The sequence below is a fragment of the Danio rerio genome, chromosome 20, assembly GCF_049306965.1.
Source record: "Danio rerio strain Tuebingen ecotype United States chromosome 20, GRCz12tu, whole genome shotgun sequence".
NCBI classification, from domain to species: Eukaryota; Metazoa; Chordata; class Actinopteri; order Cypriniformes; family Danionidae; genus Danio; species Danio rerio.
The window spans coordinates 36,431,921-36,451,813 of record NC_133195.1 but is presented as its reverse complement, the minus strand read 5'-3'; the positions used below and the strand labels follow the sequence as shown (position 1 = coordinate 36,451,813).

The following is a 19,893-nucleotide window of genomic DNA, read 5'->3' as shown; positions in this document are numbered from 1 at the left end:
ATTCTTCTATTCTACACAAGCTGGAGGAGTCAAACCGTACGCTGACTGTGGATGTTGCCAACCTGGCCAGTGAGAAAGAGGAGCTCAACAATAAACTAAAGCACATACAGCAAAGTGAGCTGACTTCTATAATAATATAAATAGAGTGATGGTACAATGTTCATTTACCATGCTTTAACATTTAATAAACAGAGCTGGAGAAGATCAAAGAAGAAGAGAAACAGATGAAATCTCTCACAGTGTCGTATGAGAAGCAGATACAGGTGGAGAAAACACTCAAGGTTCAGGTGCATTTAGAATTTTTTATCACAGCTTTGTAACTGTTGATTACATTATAGCTTAAAATAGCAGTTTTTTTTTTTCATGTCTCGGCTGAATTCCATTATCAGATGTCTGTATTGTAGGCTATAAACAAGCTGGCGGAGGTCATGAAGGAGACGGATATTGATTCAGATCTGATTCTGAATCACAAGCTGTCAATGTGATGCGATTTAATTCTCGATTCAATTATTACAATACTTTAGTGGCACTCTTAAGTACCTTAACACAGAACCTGCCTCTGTGTTTTAGATGCATAAATAAGTGGTCATAATATCAAACGCAGCTGGGCCCATATATATATATATTGAAGATAGCAACTTCCATGATTCCACACTCAGTCACAGCCTCATCATGTCAAATTCTATAGAAAAATCTATTAATTGGAATTATTATTATTATTATTATTATTATTATTATTATATGTCGTCTAGTTATACAGTGAAAACACACTTACTGTAAAAAAAAATAAGAATATAGAAAAAAATAATCCACAGCTTTCATGTGTCAATATTGTATTGATTACTTAAAAAATAAAAAGATACATTGATTCCTTTTGTCTAGTATTTCATACAATCCATAAATGTCTGAATCTGTTCAGAAAGTTGTGTTGTTGTGTGTGCAGATGATAGAAGAGGAGTCTCAGGTGCGTCTGGAGATGCAGATGTCTCTGGACAGTAAAGACAGTGATATTGAGCGTCTGCGCAGTCAACTCACGTCTCTGAGCATTCACTCTCTGGACACCACCAGCATCAGCAGCATCGGCAATAACCTGGATTCTGACGAGGCATATCCAGGTAACACTGCAGGTTATGACATATTATTAGCAGTGTAAAGATCAGTGCTTAGGGTGGCATAATATATATACACACACACTAGGTATAAAAATGATATATAAAGAAATGTGTTTAGTTAGTTCAATTATTAACTTTCTTTACTTATTACACACTTGGGGGATTTCCTTTTTTGTAATTTATCTTGCGCTTATTTATTGATTAACTTAACTATATTCAGTTAACATTTAATTGGGTATTCTCTCCATTAATTTATATTTCAATTACTTTTTTATGGATTTCCCCTTACAAATTTACTTAGGTAAAGTTTATCTATATATTTATATATTAATTTTTTTAATATATTCAGTCAATTTACTATTTTTTAAATTATTTGAGTGTTTTATTAGAGATGCCCCCATCCAATTGTATAAAGTGTCGGTTTGATTAAGTAAAATAACTTTATTTACTTAAATTTAAAATCATCCTAGTAAATCAATGAACAAGAACTTAACACCTGACATTCATTTTATGCGTTGTTTAATTTATTTATAATGTATCATACCTGTCAACATTAGGATGTGAAAATAAGGAATATTAAAATTAATTGCTATTGTAAAGAAATGGATTTAATGAAAGTATCTGATTGTTTTTCTAACTGTTTATGCTCATTTAAAAAAAATTTGTTGTTTAAAAGAAATCCCACTAAGATTGACTTGTTTAAATATTATTATTATTATTATTATTATTATTATTATTATTATTATGTGTATATGTCTGTTCAAACATGAATCCAAAACCCACTGTGTCCACTTTTGCTTCGCTTCAAATAGCATGTACAGATATGTTTGGGAAACAGCTTCTATTTATCAATATGGATACGCATCTGACAGTTACACACCGTTAAATAAACTGAGTGTTTTCAGGATTGTGTAGCAGGGGCAATAGCGTCTTTAATAGAAAGGAAAGAATTTTTTTTTAACCGTTTTTATATCTATTTTAAGGTGTTTTCATGCCTGAATAAAATTCACATTTAAGAGCAAGGGGCATCCCCTGGTGGTTCGGCAGTATAGGCTGCATATAGGAAGGATCACCTCTTTAAAGTTTGATACCCTTCATAGCATGGGCGTAAATTTGATTTAACAGTATATGGGGGACAATAAATATAAAATTTCTTTTGACCATTTTTTTGAAGAGGACACAAATAATACAGCCGAACTGTACTAATAAAGATATGTCCCCTTGGTTAAAAATGGTTTCATCATTGTTATTTTTATAGCATAGAGACTACGTCATTATGCTTATTTTCAAAGTTTTTCTCGGGTTCAACGACAAAGCTAATTTTTCTTCAAAACTACTTATTGCATTATTTGTTGTGTTACTTACAGTCAACAGTCTGACTCCTGAAGCAGAATAATTGCAGGAAAAGACATTTTCCATACTCATAATAACTAACTAGACAACCCTCGGATGGGAGGGGACATTTCCCACCAGGATTAAAAATTTAAAATATGGGAAAATACCCTCACGGGATGATAGCAGGATAGAATTGTAAAATACAGGAGAATGCTGGGAAAAACAGGTATGTATTGTATTGATCCACTTCATTCATTTACTTAATAATTTTTGTTAATACATTTTTACTTGCATAAATTCGATTGAGCATTTAATCCAGTATATCCCAAATTCACAAAGCTCTTGTTTTCAAACATTCACTGACTCTACAACACATAATCAATACACATAACCACCACTCTTTCCTCTTTTCCTTTCTTTCCTCTTTCCTCTTTCCTTTCTTTTTTCTCTTTTCTCTTCTAAACTTGCACTTTTCCTTCTAATGTTCATCCTTGTGCTTTATTACCTCCTCCTTCTTTCCTCTGTGGTCATGATATTTGTGTAGTGCGAATCACACACTCACACACCTCGGAGTCTATGTCCTTCACATACCAGCGAAGCTCCAAGTCGGTGTGTATTGATACCCGGCCCTGTCGAATCGCTCCTCGCTTCTCCTCTGACTCTGATGAAGAGGAGGATGAGGAAGATGAGTGGAGGCAAACACCTGCCCTTACATATGAGACGCCTCCTGACCCTGAGGCTGCAGGTGATCCTGCATGGAGACTAACCTTTATTCAGTGTGGAGTTCAATGCTAAACTCCTTGACAGTGTTTTTGGGCATAATCAAGGGGATTACTGTGTCTGGAACACTGGAGGAGACTAATAATGTTCATAAATTATAAGGCAATCGAATAGTGAAGGATTATCTTGGCCTAATTCTAGATGAAAAGTAAGGATTGGTAAACATTTTTTTCAAATAATATTTTAATAATCATAAATGTACTCTCAGTTGTACGCCTAATACAGTATGTTAACATTTAGTTCAGAATTGCTTAATTCGTGTAAATTATATAATTTTTTTCAGCTGAACATTTTGGAATTTAAGGGAAATGTGTTAGTAGTTTGCATTAGTTCCTATTGGTCCCTTTACAGTACATGTTCAAATAGGAATTGTTTTGCTATTTCCATATTTTTGTAAGTGGTAAATCGATGCTTCAAAAGGATATTTGTACTCAGTTCATGTGTACTGTAAACCCTGCTTGCTTTCATCTGATTGGTCATCTCTTTTTTTTCTGACATTGACGAGTGCCAATATACAGCTGAAGCAGAGCTAACAACAAAGCACTGTATATGTACATATGGCAGAGCAGTGCAAGAATTTCAGATAATGGAAGACACCATTTCCAGTTATTTGGTGGATTTGTTTCCCTCAGTGTTGATTATGACCGGTGGCAAAATGAGTTTACAATGCCCAAAAATACTGTCTAGGTAGGCTGCACACTAGATCAGTGATTCCCAACCTGATATACACACTCCACAACTTAAATATATATCTTAAATATTTCAGTTTTTATATATATTTAATGTATAAAACAGGTTTACCATATAAAAAAGATTTATTAAACATACAAAAAGTCTTAAAGAAAAAAGTAAATATTGTTTTTATTCAGTTTATTTAATTATTATAGATATTTTTAAGTAATTTAAAATATTTCTTTAAAAGAGCAAAAGTTGCTACATTTACACATGCATTAATTTTAGTTTTTAATTTTAGACCTAATCGGACCAAAAATTCAAAACACCCCAGTCCATCCAGCTTTATTTTATTTTCTCTAGAATTCAAAAATCCTTTGCACTTTTGCAATGTACACATATTTCCATATGATTAACATATTATAAACATGCTTATACATATATGCATCAGTTCTGTGTGCATGATGTCAAAAATCTGAAAACCACTGCACTGTTTGAAGCACAGCCGCACTTTTCAGCATTGTGTGATCAGATTTGAGATTAATTCACACTGCTCAACACATGTGTTTTCTGTACGCCTGTTAACACTACTAAGAGAAAACCTTTTTATTATAAGAGATTTTGTTGTATAGTTTTGCATTCTGTCTTTGAGATTAATATTTTTTGAAAGCTTACATTTCTTAAAGAAATTTAATATGATTGGTCACTTTTAGTTGTGACTCTATTATATTAAAATATATTAAAACACTAAATACTATTTTTTGTTTGTTTATTAGCCGCAGAGTCCGGTCTTGAAGGATGGCTCTCAATGCCTGCCAAAAACACCAAACGGTTTGGATGGGATAAGAAGGTAAAGGTTTAAACACACACACATACACATACATATATCACATTAATAAACTCTCTGATCATCTGTGCTTTTGCCTTATTGCAGTATGTGGTCGTGAGCAGCAAGAAGATCCTGTTTTATGACTCTGAACAAGACCGAGAGCAGTCCAGTCCATTCATGATCCTGGACATTGAGTGAGTTTGAAAAGCCTTGTATACTTACTAATGTAAAAATAGGTCTAATTATATAATTTTAAAAGTGTATTCATTTGTATTGTATTTGTCAGTTATACATAGAGGGTAGTTTTTTCGACACTCAAAATAAAATACAATAACTGTGGCGAATTTAGTTTTTCAATAAAGGTTTTCAACTAATCGGTTTGATTTAAATAATTGGGTTTTAAAAATGGATTCATTCAAATTGCCTAAAATCATTTAAAAATTGTTCCTTGTGCAAACAAATAAACGTATTTAGCTAAAATGTATTTAACGTGGTCTAATTTCATTTAATTATTTATAAATTGATTGTTATGGTAGCTTATTAAACATATTTTGCTTTTGAAAACATTTAATTATTGTATAAAGTCATCAATTTTCATATTCATTTATATATTATAGATATATAAATGTTTCCTTGCTCTCTTAAACATCATTTGGGAAATAAATAAATAAAAATCAAAGGGGGCTAATAATTCTGACTTCATCTGTATATAAAATTGGTTATTGTACTGTATGTAAAACAACATTTGTTTGATTTGTACTATTTCAGAAATATTACCTGATTAATTTATGCATGACTGACAAATATACATGGCATTTAGTCAGTTAATTTTATATACTTAATCAATCAGTGGTTTCATCAAGTGTAAATATAATCATGTCTTTTTTTCTTCCCCCTCAGCAAACTCTTCCACGTGAGACCCGTCACTCAGACAGATGTTTACCGCGCAGATCCCAGAGAAATCCCTCGCATCTTCCAGGTAATTATAGCACACTTTAGTGTTAATTAGGGATGTACAATTCTTTTTAAAAAATCCCATAATCCATTTTGTTTAAATTAATAATCAATGCATTGACTAAATGTTAAGCTTAATGAAAGAATCATCTACTTCTGCCTGACATTGTCACCAGTATGACAGGATATGCAAATGACACGCAAAACACAAATATCCACTCTGAGGCAAATGTTTTTATTGTAAATAAAATGGTAGTAAGATTGTAAAAAGAAGTAATGGTTGGGACATTTATTGATTAAAATGTCTAGAATAGAATGATGTTATTTATTAGCCACTTCATCTGTCGTTATCTGTCCTTCCATGAATCATTAGTATTTATGCATTAAATATTTATGAGCTAAATGTAGCTTTTGGGATAGATGATATGCTAAACCATTTCAGGTAATAAGCCTATTTTTAATGCTTTCCACAATAGACACAAACACAGAATACAACACCACAACCCTGGAGCGTAAACTGATGTTTATTCTGTTTGTCCAACATAAGCTCATGCTCGCTTACTTCATTTGAGCATAAGCCACTTGCACCTCAAATTAAGCAGCTAAATGTTGACATCCCTCATATGAACTTTTCTTCTGTGTGCAGATACTATATGCGAATGAAGGAGAGAGCAAGAAAGAGGAGCTGCCCGTGGAGTCGTTATCTGTGACTGAGAGGTCACTGTGTATCCCACACAAGGGTCACGAGTTTGTTCTGACGCTTTATCACTTCCCCTCGAGCTGCGAGGTCTGTCCACGACCCCTATGGCACGTCTTCAGACCTCCGCCGGCTCTCGAGTGCAGACGCTGTAGAGTCAAGTGCCATAAAGACCACATCGATCGCAAAGAAGAGGTCCTCGCTCCATGTAGAGGTCGAAAGATCACACTCAGAAAGACACAACAAACTCATTTTACTGTACTGTAGCTGATTAAACTTAGAATGTTAAAATATTTGTCTGGAGGCAAGTAAAAATCAAATATAATTTCATAAATAAATATGTTAATAATAAACAAATAAATATAAATTTAAGAAATATTTATTTTTATATATAAATAAAAGTTCATATAAACTAATTATAGACCTACAATGCTCAGCAAAATTGAGTACACCCCATTTTGGAAGTGAATATTTTTATCCATTTCTCAGTGAATATGGGTAATCTATATATATTGGTGCATTTGAACAAAACAGATTTATTAAAAAGATATATTTAATAAAATAATATTTTAGTCACAGAACATCTTTAGAAATGAAAAGATAATATTAAATTCATGCAAAATACTGCAAAAAAATCTACAACATTTTACAACAATTACAAGCTACGACATTTCAACAGAATTGCATATATTTTTTGTTTGTCTTGATGTTTGCTATTTTTGAAAATTTAGTATTTTATATTTTTCCCTAACATAGAATTTTGTTTTATTTTGTTAGAAAAGCTCCAGATTTGGCTTCAGTGCTGATTAAACTAATGTATATGCACAAATATAATATTGTAAAGCATCCCATAGGAAATGGGGGTGGGGGGGGTGTACTCGTATATGCTGAGCACTGTAAGCGTGTATTTATGGATATTAGTCATAACTGAAATATTCTACTTTTATTCTACTGTTGTTTTAAGTTCTTTTGACGTTAACAAGGCTGCATGTATATTATCAAATTATATTTATACACATAATAATGTGAATTGCTTCTTTTTTTACAAATTGGTAGTTTGCTTTCAAATATAAAACGTATCAGAACCGCATATAAAATAATAAATCATATATTTGTATTGATGTATTTTATTACTACATGAAAAAAAAAGGTGTTCATGTTAAACAACACTGCAAGTATTTGATCCAAAATGTATTAACATCAAAAAAATTGTGGCATATTTCAGCCAATTATATTTTAAAATGTTTGAATGGGTTTTTTTTTATTTGTGTTAATGTTAATTTACTCCTGTGATGTCAAAGCTGAATTGTCAGCATTTGTTTTTTCAATGTTGCTCGATCCTTCATTATATATTTACATTTTATACTTCATAAATTAATATACTACTATGATGTTTATGAAATATCTTATTATCAATGCTGAAAACAGTTGTGGTGCTAAATATTACAGGTGAAAATGTTAGAATCTTTTTAAAAGACATTAAATAGAGCTGAATTTTACTGGATTTAGATTTTTGTAACATTATAATGTATTTACTGTACTTCATTTATTTTAGATCGGTTTAATTGCTTGCTAAAAATTGCTTGTTATAAAATTGTTGATATAAACCGAAGCTTTTGAAAATGCATTTTAACACATGGAGTTTTGAACTCTGAAAAGAATCTGTTTTTTGGTTTTTGTCCTCCAGTGAATTACGACATGTCCACAGCGAAAGAGATGCTGCTGCTGGCAAACTCCACAGAGGAGCAGAAGAAGTGGGTCAGTCGGCTGCTCAAGAGGGTTCCGCGTAAACCCTCCATCGCCCACTCTTCCAGCATAGCCATATCCGCTGCGCCCTCAGAGGCAACACCCACTACCCTTTCCCCTCAGCCGTCGCCTCGCCTCGCTCAGTCTTCACCCAGACTTTCACACCGAGCAGCCGTCAAAGTGCACTCTACACGACAGCAGCCCTCCAGCAAGAACAGGTGAGGAGGAGACGCTTTCACTCACCCTCAACTTATTCCAAACATGTGTCTCTCTTCTGTTCAACACAAAAGAAGATATTTTGAAGAATGCTGTAAATTGGTAGCCATTGGCAGACACAGTAGGGAAAAACAAATACTTTGTTAGTAAATGGGTACATTCTTCAAAATACCTTCTTTTGTGTTTAATAGAAGAAAGATACTGATAGACATTTTTATATTTTTGAAGAAACTATACCTTTAATGCCCAGATATAAAGAATGTTTTGTTCCTCGTTTAGAAGAAAAATAAGTTTGAAATTCCAGAGTGGTGGTTTAGTGTTTGTGAACATCTTGACATCATCAACACGCCTCAGTGATGTTTAGATGAATATGTAAATATGTGCTGTGCAATTTTTTCTTACAGTAACAACTAAATAAACGTAAACAAAAATGGCTGTGGTGACAAAACAACAGTTTTCAGCAATCCAGTCATGTGGAGTCCCATCATGTTTATAGCAGTTTAATCAAATACACCAAGTATTAAGCTTTTTAAGTATCAAACATGATCAAATCTTTTCTTAATAAATTACCCTTCCACTGTAAAGCTGCTCTTAGTCTTAAAAATAAAGCTTCTATATTGGCAAAGATGGTTCCATGAACAGCTTTAAATATCCATTCCATAAAGGTTTCATTACAGTGAAAAAATACATTGATAATCTTAAATATCATTGAATATCTTGAATTCTCACTGAGAAAAAAGCGTTAATTGAATTAAAAGGTTCTTTGGGGAACCAACAATGGTTACTTTTTAGTGCAAAACTTTTTAGAACCTTTATTTTGAATGTGTTGGATTGTATTGGCCTCAATAGACTTAGCAGAACAAATGCAAGTGGTGCTCGCTGCAGAGCCATTTGAGGAGAGGTGAGCTCCAGAGAGGGGGAGCTTAAGCTTGAGCTCCACCTTTTTTGCACTTCTTCTACGAGTGATGTCACTGGGGGTAGGGTTAGGGGTGGGGTTGGTGTACGCATTAAAACAGCTTACAGGAGGAGGAGCGACAGCTCATGCTTCCCCTCTCTGGAGCTCACCTCTCCTCAAATGGCTCTGCAGCGAGCACCCTCTCAACAAATGCGCTGGAGAAGATTAACCTGTTAAAAAAGGCGTAGCTCTAAAGCCACACCTACATAAAATGGGACCAGGTAATGACCGTTTAAAGGTGTTTACCAGCGGATGCAAACTTTTGCTCAAAATGACAACATCAATTTATGTTGATGTATACTGGGGCCTTTAGGTTATATTGAAATATAGTAGAATTGTAGGATATAGTTACAAGACTTCATCTAAAGCAATGTTTGAAATCTTCTTTTACTAACACTTGATGTTTTATTGGATAAAAAAGAAAAATAGCTTGATTTATTCATCATTTCCCATTCAGCTCTTTGCCATTACCTCATTTTGTGTGCCAAATATATTCATTTTCATTCCAAAACATGTTTATTTGTAGTTCTACAATAGTAATGAAAAAGGATTATAATTTAACGGTTCAAAACATTTGAATGTTTATCGTGCTTTATTAGTTAGAATTTGCATAACTCAGCATTTTAACCAATTGCAAAAATGATGCAAAAAACCTTCTGATTAACCACTGAAATAAGCATTAGTTTTGTTAAATATAAAAATAATTATCATTAATTGATAACATTCTATTTTTGTTAATGCTAAAAAAAAAAAAACTACAAGCAAATGTAAATAAAATCATGTTTCATTTTCTTAATTCTGTAATAATACATTTGTGCTAATAGTTAAAACAGTTTATTTTATTTTATTTTATTTTATTTTATTAGACAAAGCTCTTCCATGAAAAATTAAATGCCTAATTCATGCCAATTCATGTAAAGTCACTTTCTGAAAAATAAATCTTTTTTACTTTCCTGCGTACACTTCTGTCTGAACTGTTCTGCTCAGCTTTAAACTAAAAAGTGTATCACTGCACTGCTATTGTTGTTGTTCTGATTAATTGCTCATATATAGATACATATCTCAAAATAAAAGAAAAATTCATCCAAAAATGTACTTGTATAGACTGCTCACTGTAATGTTGTGCAAGGAGTTGTGGTCACTTTGAAAAACAAATACCTCACTAAACATAAAGAAAGTCAGCAAATCAATTTGGCATTTTCATTTTTGGGTGAACTACTGCTTTTAATTGAGGTAAACATAGTGTAGTGTCATGTATGTAGACTTGGCTGTGAAGATCTCAATAGCTTACAATGATACCGCTAACCTTTTGTAGCCCTGGCCCAATGCTCCGTATCATTCTTCACTGACCTTTCACCTTCCCTACTCGTGTAAATGTGTGGACAGTAAGTACCGTGCACAGCATCTCTTTTCTGCTCATCTTCAACATGTTTGGCTGCTTGTTCTCTTCTCTGTTTGCATCTGAATCCTCAGTACTAAAAAACACTCCACTAACAATGCAGGCTCACTCTTTTAATTCCATAATATTGCCATCTAATCCTATCTAAGCTGTGAATATTTTATTTTATTTTATACTATTTTCAACCCAGTAAACGGGTTACTCATAGTGGTCTTAATGTCTAAAATTTAACTTAAACTCTGTATGTATCTTTCAGTGTTCAAGAAAACACAAAATATGTCTCCATATATTTTTAAAGGCTGAAAAACTGATAACATTACCAATCTTTTTTTATTTTGTGGCCAAAAAAAGAAAAATGTATCTTTTGTGTTTTTTCCCCAAGTTTTTTTTTTTCATGACATCTCTGCCATGGTCATTTTTGTGACATTTTAATTTAAATCTTTGTAAATAAAGAGCAGTGGGTGTCTCCATCACATCATGTAGAGCTTAAAAAAATAAACAGCAGTTTTCCAAAAATGAAATGTTCCAATAATGAAAAAGCTATAATATCATCATGAGGGCTTCTCTAGCAAATATCTACTGGTATAAAATTAAATAAAAAAGAAAGTTTTCTGTAAATAAAGGATAGCATTTGTCCTCATCACGTATCTTTTATAAGTGTAGTTTTTAATATACAGTGCTCAATATATATACATGAGTACACCCCTCACAAATCTCTCATTTAAATTAATATTTTCTATAGGATGCTTTCCAATATTATACTTGTGCATATACATTAGTTTAGTCAGTACTGAAGCCAAATCTGGAGCTTATTGGTGTACTCATTTATGCTGAGCACTGTATATATATATATATATATATATATATATATATATATATATATATATATATTTTTTTTTTTTTTTTTTTTTTATGTGAACCTGTATTTACCAGTGTACTTTTAAACTAAACTTTATAACTTTTATTTTAGACTTTGTCAATGGCATTTGTACATGGGGCCAAAAGACTCCTCTTTGTTGCAGATTGCTTGAAATGGGCCTGAAGGACTGGGGTTGGGCTCTTGAGGTTGAATTGGATGATGACGATGTTTTAGACTTCTGAAGACTTGAGGTTTTTGAGGGGTGACCAGCGTGTGGCTTGAGGATGCATTTACATGTGTGTGTGTTAAGCTGTGGCTTAAAACCGGTTTTGCTTTTTTTTGGAATGATATTAAAAATTCCCACTGTGAGGGACTATACAACACGTTTTGAATTTGCCAGCATGTTTGATGCACTTACAGTATTTGAGTGGGCATGTTTGTATGTGTGTATGAAAGGCAGAATGGTTTGGTTTAGCTGGTTTGGCTGTATAGAGAATGGGATTTGACATGTCTGCCAGCATTTTATTTATGTAATTTTTTATGGTACTGTATGACCTCCATCTCCTCTCTCTTAATTTCAGCTAACCTTGGTGAAGGCCGGATAGGTGATCATGCATCTGGGGTCTATGAAAGCGGAAAATGTCATAGTGTTCATTTGGGCTAATGGCAGGACTTCCAAGTGCCAAACACCACAATATAAATGACTGGGGAAGGGGACGGTATATGATATTTAAATACAGCACAAGCCATAAATCACCTAAAGTATCTAGTTTCAATTTTAAGTCATTTTAAGAGTAGAGTGTTTGTGTCTTCCTATACTATACAGTTTGTCAAAAAGTGTCTTCTAAGCTTTTAAAAATGTCAGAGGTTATTTTCGGACTCCTTATAGGGTTGTTAGTAAGTGTGACTGGATGTTTAAGTGTGTTTCCAAGAGCAAATTAATGATAATTACGTGATCATCAGGATTTATATACTCAAGTATTATATCTATTTTTGTTCAGAAAAACAAATATTTAGTGGCACAGATTATATTTTTGTCATCTGTTATTTTGAAGAACACCTTCAATAAGCATTACGTCTGCTCTATGTATTATTGAAGACTGATATCATGATGCAAAGATGCACATTTTATTAAATGCTGTGACAAATTTGTATGCATAGTGGAACATGAAGACCTACGGTCCAAACATTTTCTTTATTTTATTATTTTGTGAAATTGTAATAAAAAAAGCTTTATTTGATGGAACACTTCTGACTCTGTGATGATCCAAACACACCTTAAATATTTCAATAGAAATGCAAGCATGTTTAATATTCTAGCGTACAAAACTGTCCATTGCTGCGCATGTGAAATGTGAAAAGTTGAAGAGTAAGGCTGAATTAATTTAGCATAATCATATTGAGACCTGGAAGAAACGTGGTGTTGGAGGAAAAATGGGTGGGAGAAAAAAAAACTGAGTGCTGAAAGTATATATATATATTAAGTTCATGTATAAGCGCTGACTGACGGACGTGCTCTGTATAATAAACTGATCCCAGCTCAGCTTCTGTATACGCCATTTAAAGAGGAGCTAAACTGCCGGACATTTTGGGTGTGTGTTTAAACAGACAAATACACTTAATAATATGTAAACATGTCTGTCCTGCGTGTTTTATTGTAAACACAACTAATTTTCTCTGAAATGAGCTCAAACAGTTACTAAAGTATTGGAATGCTTTCATTATAGATTTGTGCATTCTTACAGTGACACCACTGTTATAAAACAAAACAAAATGAGAGATTCATTTGCTCTTTACTTATTAACTATGGTAACTTTAATCAATAACAGAAAGTGTTAGTGGAACAACAGTTTTGCGAGGGAACGCACAATACCTTTGCGAGGAAAAAACTTTTCAAAAAATATTTTCCTATCACTGTCCTTTTTTTTACCCACCCATTTTTCCCCACCATCACGTCCCTTCTAGGTCTCTGTATAATCGTGATTACTTAAAAAATTAAGCTTTTTTATTGTGATGTTTTTAGAGGGGGCAATAAAAATGCAATTCTAAATCTAAAATGTAGCGTATGCTGATATTATTTTCATTTGTCATGGTTAAAAACACATCTTGTGATTTGTTGTGAATGATTTACAAGAATTGATTGATAAAAGTCCAGTGTTACACAAAACTTTGATGCACATGTGGACCTGGAAAACCCTTGTTTGCATATTGACAAATGTATTCAATGTGATTTATAAAAGCAGGATCAGTTACACATGCTTAATATACAGTAAGGCTGAGGCATTAGGTGATTGAGGTTTTAACTAGAATCCTTACATTTTTACTTCTGTTGCAACTTGCTCATAGATATGAGCAAATATTATTTTCTAACTCAGTTCTGCTCAGCCTTTTTCCTCAGATACAGAGTGGTGTTTTACATCAAGGAAAATGCAGACAAGTCCTTGAAAATGATGAGGTCAGAGTCATTTGTCTTCATGTTAACTTTAAACAGCTACCCAGTAAAGTTTTTCCAGGAAACACCACAGACCTTCGTGTTCGTTTCAGCAATTTGAGCTCCATATCATCTGATGACCTGAAGATCTTCTCCCATCTGAGCCATCTCAGTCTGACCAGAAACCAACTGCAAACAACACCTGCGGATCTGCTCGTGGGCCTGTCTAATCTCTATATGCTTGACCTTACAGGTAATATGTGTCTTACAAAACTATGGTTACTCACTACACTTTTAGTAGAATAAGGGATCTTATAGTATCTAATGATCAGCAAGGCCTATTAATATATAAAAATCATCTTTTAGACCCAACTCATATTAGTCTGGCAAATACTTAAAATCGGTTACTAGTAACAGTCACTCTTCAAATAAATGTCAACAAGTGTCTAATATTATTTAGAAAAAGAACCAGTTATCTAACAAATAAGTGCTAGTAAATATTAAAAAGGTACCAGCCTACCTAAGGAATAAACACTAATTCATGCAAAAGATAACTACTAGCATAAGACACAAACACGTTTTACTGATTAAATGCTAGTCACACCATTTGAACATTTCTAAATGTTTAATGAAAGGGACAGTTCACCAAAAAGTGAATCGTCATTTAATCACCCATCACGTTCCTAACCTGTTTTGTCTTCTTCTAAAAACAAAAGAAGATATTTTGAAGAAAGCTGGAAACCTGACCCAATTGACTTCCACAGTATTTTTATTTGCTACTATGGAAGACAATGTTACAGGTTTTCACCTTTGTTCAAAATATCTTCTTTACTTTTAAAGATTTGAAAGCATTTAGGGGAGAGTTAATTTTCCTTTTTTTGTGAACTGTCCCTTTATGTAACACCAATGCAAGGAAGAGGAAAAAGTGTAATTGACTGCAAAAAATATAAACTTAAATAAAATAAAGTACATTTTAAGTACAATCTTATTTTTTTACTTAATAAAATTGGCATCTATCTATCTATCTATCTATCTATCTATCTATCTATCTATCTATCTATCTATCTATCTATCTATCTATCTATCTATCTGTCTGTCTGTCTGTCTGTCTGTCTGTCTGTCTGTCTGTCTGTCTATTGCTTTTTTTTAGGAAAAACTGTAAATGGCAATAGTTAGCCGAAAAAAGATTCTTTAATAACCTTGTTTATTTATAATGTTATGCGTCACGCTTATCAACAATAATTTGTCGGTACGCCTGGGTTTGTCGGCAATCTCCAGAGTTTAGACTTCAAAAATAACCAGCTGGAGGAACTGACTCCTGGAGCTCTGGTGTCTCTGTCAAAACTCGAGGCCCTTTACCTAGAAAACAATAGACACAAATCCCTGGACCCTTCAGTTTTCATCGGTAACCCAAACCTTCAGCAGGTGTTTATGAGCGGGAACCGTCTGGAAAGTCTTCCTGCTGGACTCTTCCTTCAACAGAAAGAGCTTGTTTTCCTCAACCTTAGAAACGACACTCTGCTGAATTTGCCCTCAGGTAGCCTATGTTCTGTGGTCGTTTGTATGCGTAGTTGTCTGGTAATCCATGGCACTGTGACTCTGTGGCATTGGCTGCGTTTGCACTGAAAGAGAATTTTTCTTGATGATAAATTTACTTGTCAAACACCTGAACACATGAAGGGCAGAAACATTTCTGAAATTGCTGCCACAGAGCTTGGGATCAAGGAGAACACTAGTCTATAAAGGAATAATGATTATTAGTGGTTTCACAAAGGGCAGCCCAGGTCTAGGCCTTGTTTAATTATTTTATTTACCCATTAAACGCAGCCTTGGAACAATAATTTGTACTTTAAAAAAAACCCTGGTTTGGGATTAGGCATGGGCCGGTAAAAGATTAAAAAATAATAATGTTAAATGACTTAAACTACTAGTACTTCACTTAAATAGTATAAAATAGTATAAATAGTAAAATCTAAACCTGACTGAGGAAATATTCTTGACTGGCTGTTTTTCAACACTTGTATTTCACAGGATGCACCAGCCCATGTTGTAGTCAGTCAGTTATGTACTCGTGTAAATAAGGACGACAAAAAATACAGACCTGTTCATTAGACCTTGAAGCCTAATATTTCTGCTGCTGTAATGTTGATGTTAACTAACCAAAATAAAGAAAGTTAAACTTGATTTTAAGTATAACATCATTTAAATAGCAATAACTTGTTGCTAGTTGTATTTTATTAGTGCTGTCAAATGCTTAATCACATAAAAATTAAGTTTGTATTTACATAATATATTTTTGTGGAGTGTATATGTTCATTTAGCGTACAGTATATACGTACACAAAGAAATGTATATATTTGAGAAAATGTTCATTTATATCTTTATATGAAATATTTATATCTACCTCAAATTATAAATAAATAAGAATAATGATGGCGAGGCAGTGGCGCAGTGGGTAGCACGTTCGCCTCACAGCAAGAAGGTCGCTGGGTCACTGGTTTGAACCTTGGCTCACTTGGCGTTTCTGTGTGGAGTTTGCATGTTCTCCCTGCCTTCGCGTGGGTTTCCTTAGGGTACTCCGGTTTCCCCCACAGTCCAAAGACATAAAAGACATGGCTAAATTGTCCGTAGTGTATGAGAGTGTGTGTGAATACGGTGTGGATGTTTCCCAGAAATGGGTTGCGGCTGGAAGGGCATTCGCTGCATAAAAACTTGCTGGATAAGTTGGCAGTTCATTCTGCTGTGGCGACCCCGGATTAATAAAGGGACTAAGCCGACAAGAAAATGAATGAATATAAATAATGATGTACATGTTAATTTTAATTTTGGGTTTGATTAGTTATGATTAATTGCTTGACACAACTGTTTTTGTGTATGTATATGTTCATACTTAAAATGTTAATTAATATTCCATTTATAATTTTTTTATATTTTAACTTTATTATTTACATTCTGTAATTGATAACATTAAAAGTTCTTTAATAACAGTATTTAAATTATGAATTAAATATTTAAACGATTAAATAAAGTCTGTGTTCAATATCACATTGCTTATTATTTAATTTAGCTGGGTTGCTGCAATTGAAATTAAGTATTGTTAAATTTCACTGGTATTGATTACTGAAATATATTGTGACTTCTCTGTTCACCACTCTATCTCTCTGTCCACATAGCTGTGCTGTGCATTCCAAGATGAAAAGTACCTTTATTTGGTGATGGAGTTCATGCCAGGTGGAGATCTGGTGACTCTGACCAGCAACTATGACATCCCAGAGGAATGGGCTCAATTCTATACGGCAGAAGTGGTGCTGGCACTCGACGCCATCCATTCTCTGGGCTTCATCCACAGAGACATCAAACCAGACAACATGCTGCTGGACCGCAATGGACACTTCAAACTCGCAGACTTTGGCACATGTACGAAGATGGACTCGGTGTGTGATAAGTGCACTTGAAGTGTCTTTTAAGGGGGTTTGATTCTAACAAAAATGTTTCTCTCCTTTTTTTTAAATAATCTAATTGAACAATATTTTGCTTAGTGTGCTTTTGTGCTGATACCTTGGCTAGTTTAGGCCTGACATGGATTAATAGATATGACCACTAGGTGACACCACTACTGTAGGTGACAGCAAGTCTCTTTCTCCTTGTCAAAAATACTAGGCTACTATCTAAATCGGTACTTCATTTTAGTTCTAAGTTGTGTCTTGACAATATTAAAATAGAATAGAGGAAGTGAGAATGAAATTCAGGCTACTGCATTGACGTTGTCACTGTCATGTTGACCTGTCGTCATCAGGCCTCATAGGATAGTAAATGAATTAATTCCACACTTCAGTAATTGATAATTCTGGTACTTTTTGCCTCCTGATTCATTCAATCATTTTCCTTTGGCTTAGTCCCTTTATTAGTCAGGGGTCGCCACAGCGGAATGAACTGCCAACTTATCCAGCATATGTGTTACACAGCGGATGCCCTTCCAACTGCAACCCACTACTGGGAAAAACTTATACACACTCCTTCAAACATACACTGTGGCCACTATGGCCAATTTGGTTTATTCAATTCACCTGTAATGCATGTGTTTGGACATGGGGAGAATAAACAAACTCCACAGAGAAATTCCAACTGGCACAGCCGGGCTCGAACCAGCGGCCTTGTTACTGTGAGGCGACAGTGCACTGAGCCACAGTGTTGCCCCTTGCGTCTTAATTTCTACTACTAATTCGGATGTACAAGGTCACATGCTGTTTTTCATAAACTGTATACAAGAGTGTGGGATTTTGAATTTATTCTGTTTTGATAAGTGATTCAATAAACATTTATTCAAACAATTGATTCAAAATGGCTGACTCATTTAGAAACGAAGCAATTAGTGACTGTCTTTGTTGATGATTTATTTAAAACAGATTGAAGTTCAACACACACACGCACACACACAAACTCTTGCTCTAAGATGCACATTTACTGCTTCAGCTTTGTTTGGTATTTTCTGTTGATCTGTTGAACAGAACTCGCTTTATTGTGTTTTAATGGATGTTCAGGAAAGCCTGCTTGTGTTAACTTGCTTGTATTATTTCACAAAATCCTACACATTTTAAATTTTGTTTGTTTTTCTTAATTGAATGAAGCTCTCTGCAATGCCAGCTCACAATACAAGTACATTTTTATTGAAAACGATGAATATCATACACCAGTAGTTGGTGTGTTTACATGTACTGTACATGACCGAGAATGAGAGAGTTTCTTTTAGATTTTGTAGTGTGGAGATTTACAATTATCACCTCACACATTGCAGCAGATTTGTTTAAACAATCATTAACGTAGGTTACAGAAGTCCTCCATTCGGTGATGATAGATGTCAGTGCTGCCATCTTGTGTCTAGATTATACAGTGCAGTCCTTGAATTAAATGAATATGAATTGTGTAAATAATTGAAATTTTAAACATACTTGTATTTCAGCTACATTAACTCATCCAGTAATGTTTATATCCATGTCTCTACATGTGTGTTTAGACTGGTTTGGTAAGCTGTGACGCTGCTGTTGGGACACCTGATTACATTTCTCCAGAGGTTTTAATGTCTCAAGGATGGACTGGTTATTACGGTCGCGAGTGTGACTGGTGGTCTGTTGGTGTTTTTATTTATGAGCTTCTAGTGGGTGAGTAGTGTCAGCTTCATATGCATCTCTTGTAATTTTAGTTCAGTGTTCTGATCATTAAATTTATTTATTCGTCTGTCACTCTGAGCAGGCGACACTCCATTTTATTCCGAGTCTCTGGTGGGCACATATGGAAAGATCATGGATCACAAGAACAGCTTAACTTTCCCAGATGATATTGAAATGTCAAAGGATGCCAAAGACCTCATCTGTGCCTTTCTGAGTAGCAGGTGAGACTGAGAAAAGTAAAGATTTGATTTGAGTTTTTTTCAAGTTCAGACTCTTAGTCTCTTAATATACCCTTACTTGTTTGTTTTCAGAGGTTGGCTGGTAACATGTATTTTTTTCAATTTGAAATTAACTTTACTGTAAAAAAAAGCAAATTTTCAGGACAATTTATTACACACATGATGAGATTTCTTTCCTAGTTTGGAGTTTATAACCTGGGTTTGACATTAGCTTTTTTGATCACCAGCCACAGTGGCAAGGAGTTTTCTTGCCATAAATTACAAGGAACAGAAATAAAGGAGATTAATTTAGCAGCTTCAGTGAGAAAAATGTGCAGTTTTTGCTCAGTTTATTCTCAGCTAATGTGATGGAAAAACATATTTTGCCTCTGTAGCCAGAATATGATGATCCATTTCCCCAAACACAAATGTTGGCTATAAAAAATGAATAATCTTTATTAAACCATTCAAGATATTCAATGATTTTTTTCTCATAATTTTGCAGCCCTGTATAATTGACCC

General features: G+C 33.9%; 2 protein-coding genes across 2 annotated transcripts in view; both read left to right on the top strand.

Moving 5' to 3' along the window:
- LOC101883269 (rho-associated protein kinase 2) overlaps positions 1-12,798 on the top strand; it is an 83,077-nt gene extending 70,279 nt beyond the window's left edge. The window contains exons 14-24 of the mRNA XM_073933901.1: positions 21-114; positions 193-287; positions 944-1,115; positions 2,992-3,192; positions 4,676-4,749; positions 4,834-4,922; positions 5,629-5,707; positions 6,329-6,593; positions 8,067-8,343; positions 11,718-11,805; positions 12,136-12,798. Coding sequence (XP_073790002.1) covers positions 21-114; positions 193-287; positions 944-1,115; positions 2,992-3,192; positions 4,676-4,749; positions 4,834-4,922; positions 5,629-5,707; positions 6,329-6,593; positions 8,067-8,343; positions 11,718-11,796 — 1,425 coding nt within the window. The 3' untranslated portion in view covers positions 11,797-11,805; positions 12,136-12,798. The remainder of the gene's footprint in view (positions 1-20; positions 115-192; positions 288-943; positions 1,116-2,991; positions 3,193-4,675; positions 4,750-4,833; positions 4,923-5,628; positions 5,708-6,328; positions 6,594-8,066; positions 8,344-11,717; positions 11,806-12,135) is intronic.
- An 861-nt stretch (positions 12,799-13,659) lies between these two features.
- LOC137488664 (rho-associated protein kinase 2-like) lies at positions 13,660-18,317 on the top strand. The gene is made up of 4 exons (XM_073933452.1): positions 13,660-13,841; positions 13,940-14,009; positions 14,099-14,201; positions 17,159-18,317. The coding sequence occupies exons 1-4, from the start codon at positions 13,727-13,729 to the stop codon at positions 17,438-17,440; spliced, it is 570 nt and encodes a 189-aa protein (XP_073789553.1). The 5' UTR covers positions 13,660-13,726; the 3' UTR covers positions 17,441-18,317.
- The last annotated feature ends 1,576 nt before the right edge of the window (positions 18,318-19,893 follow it).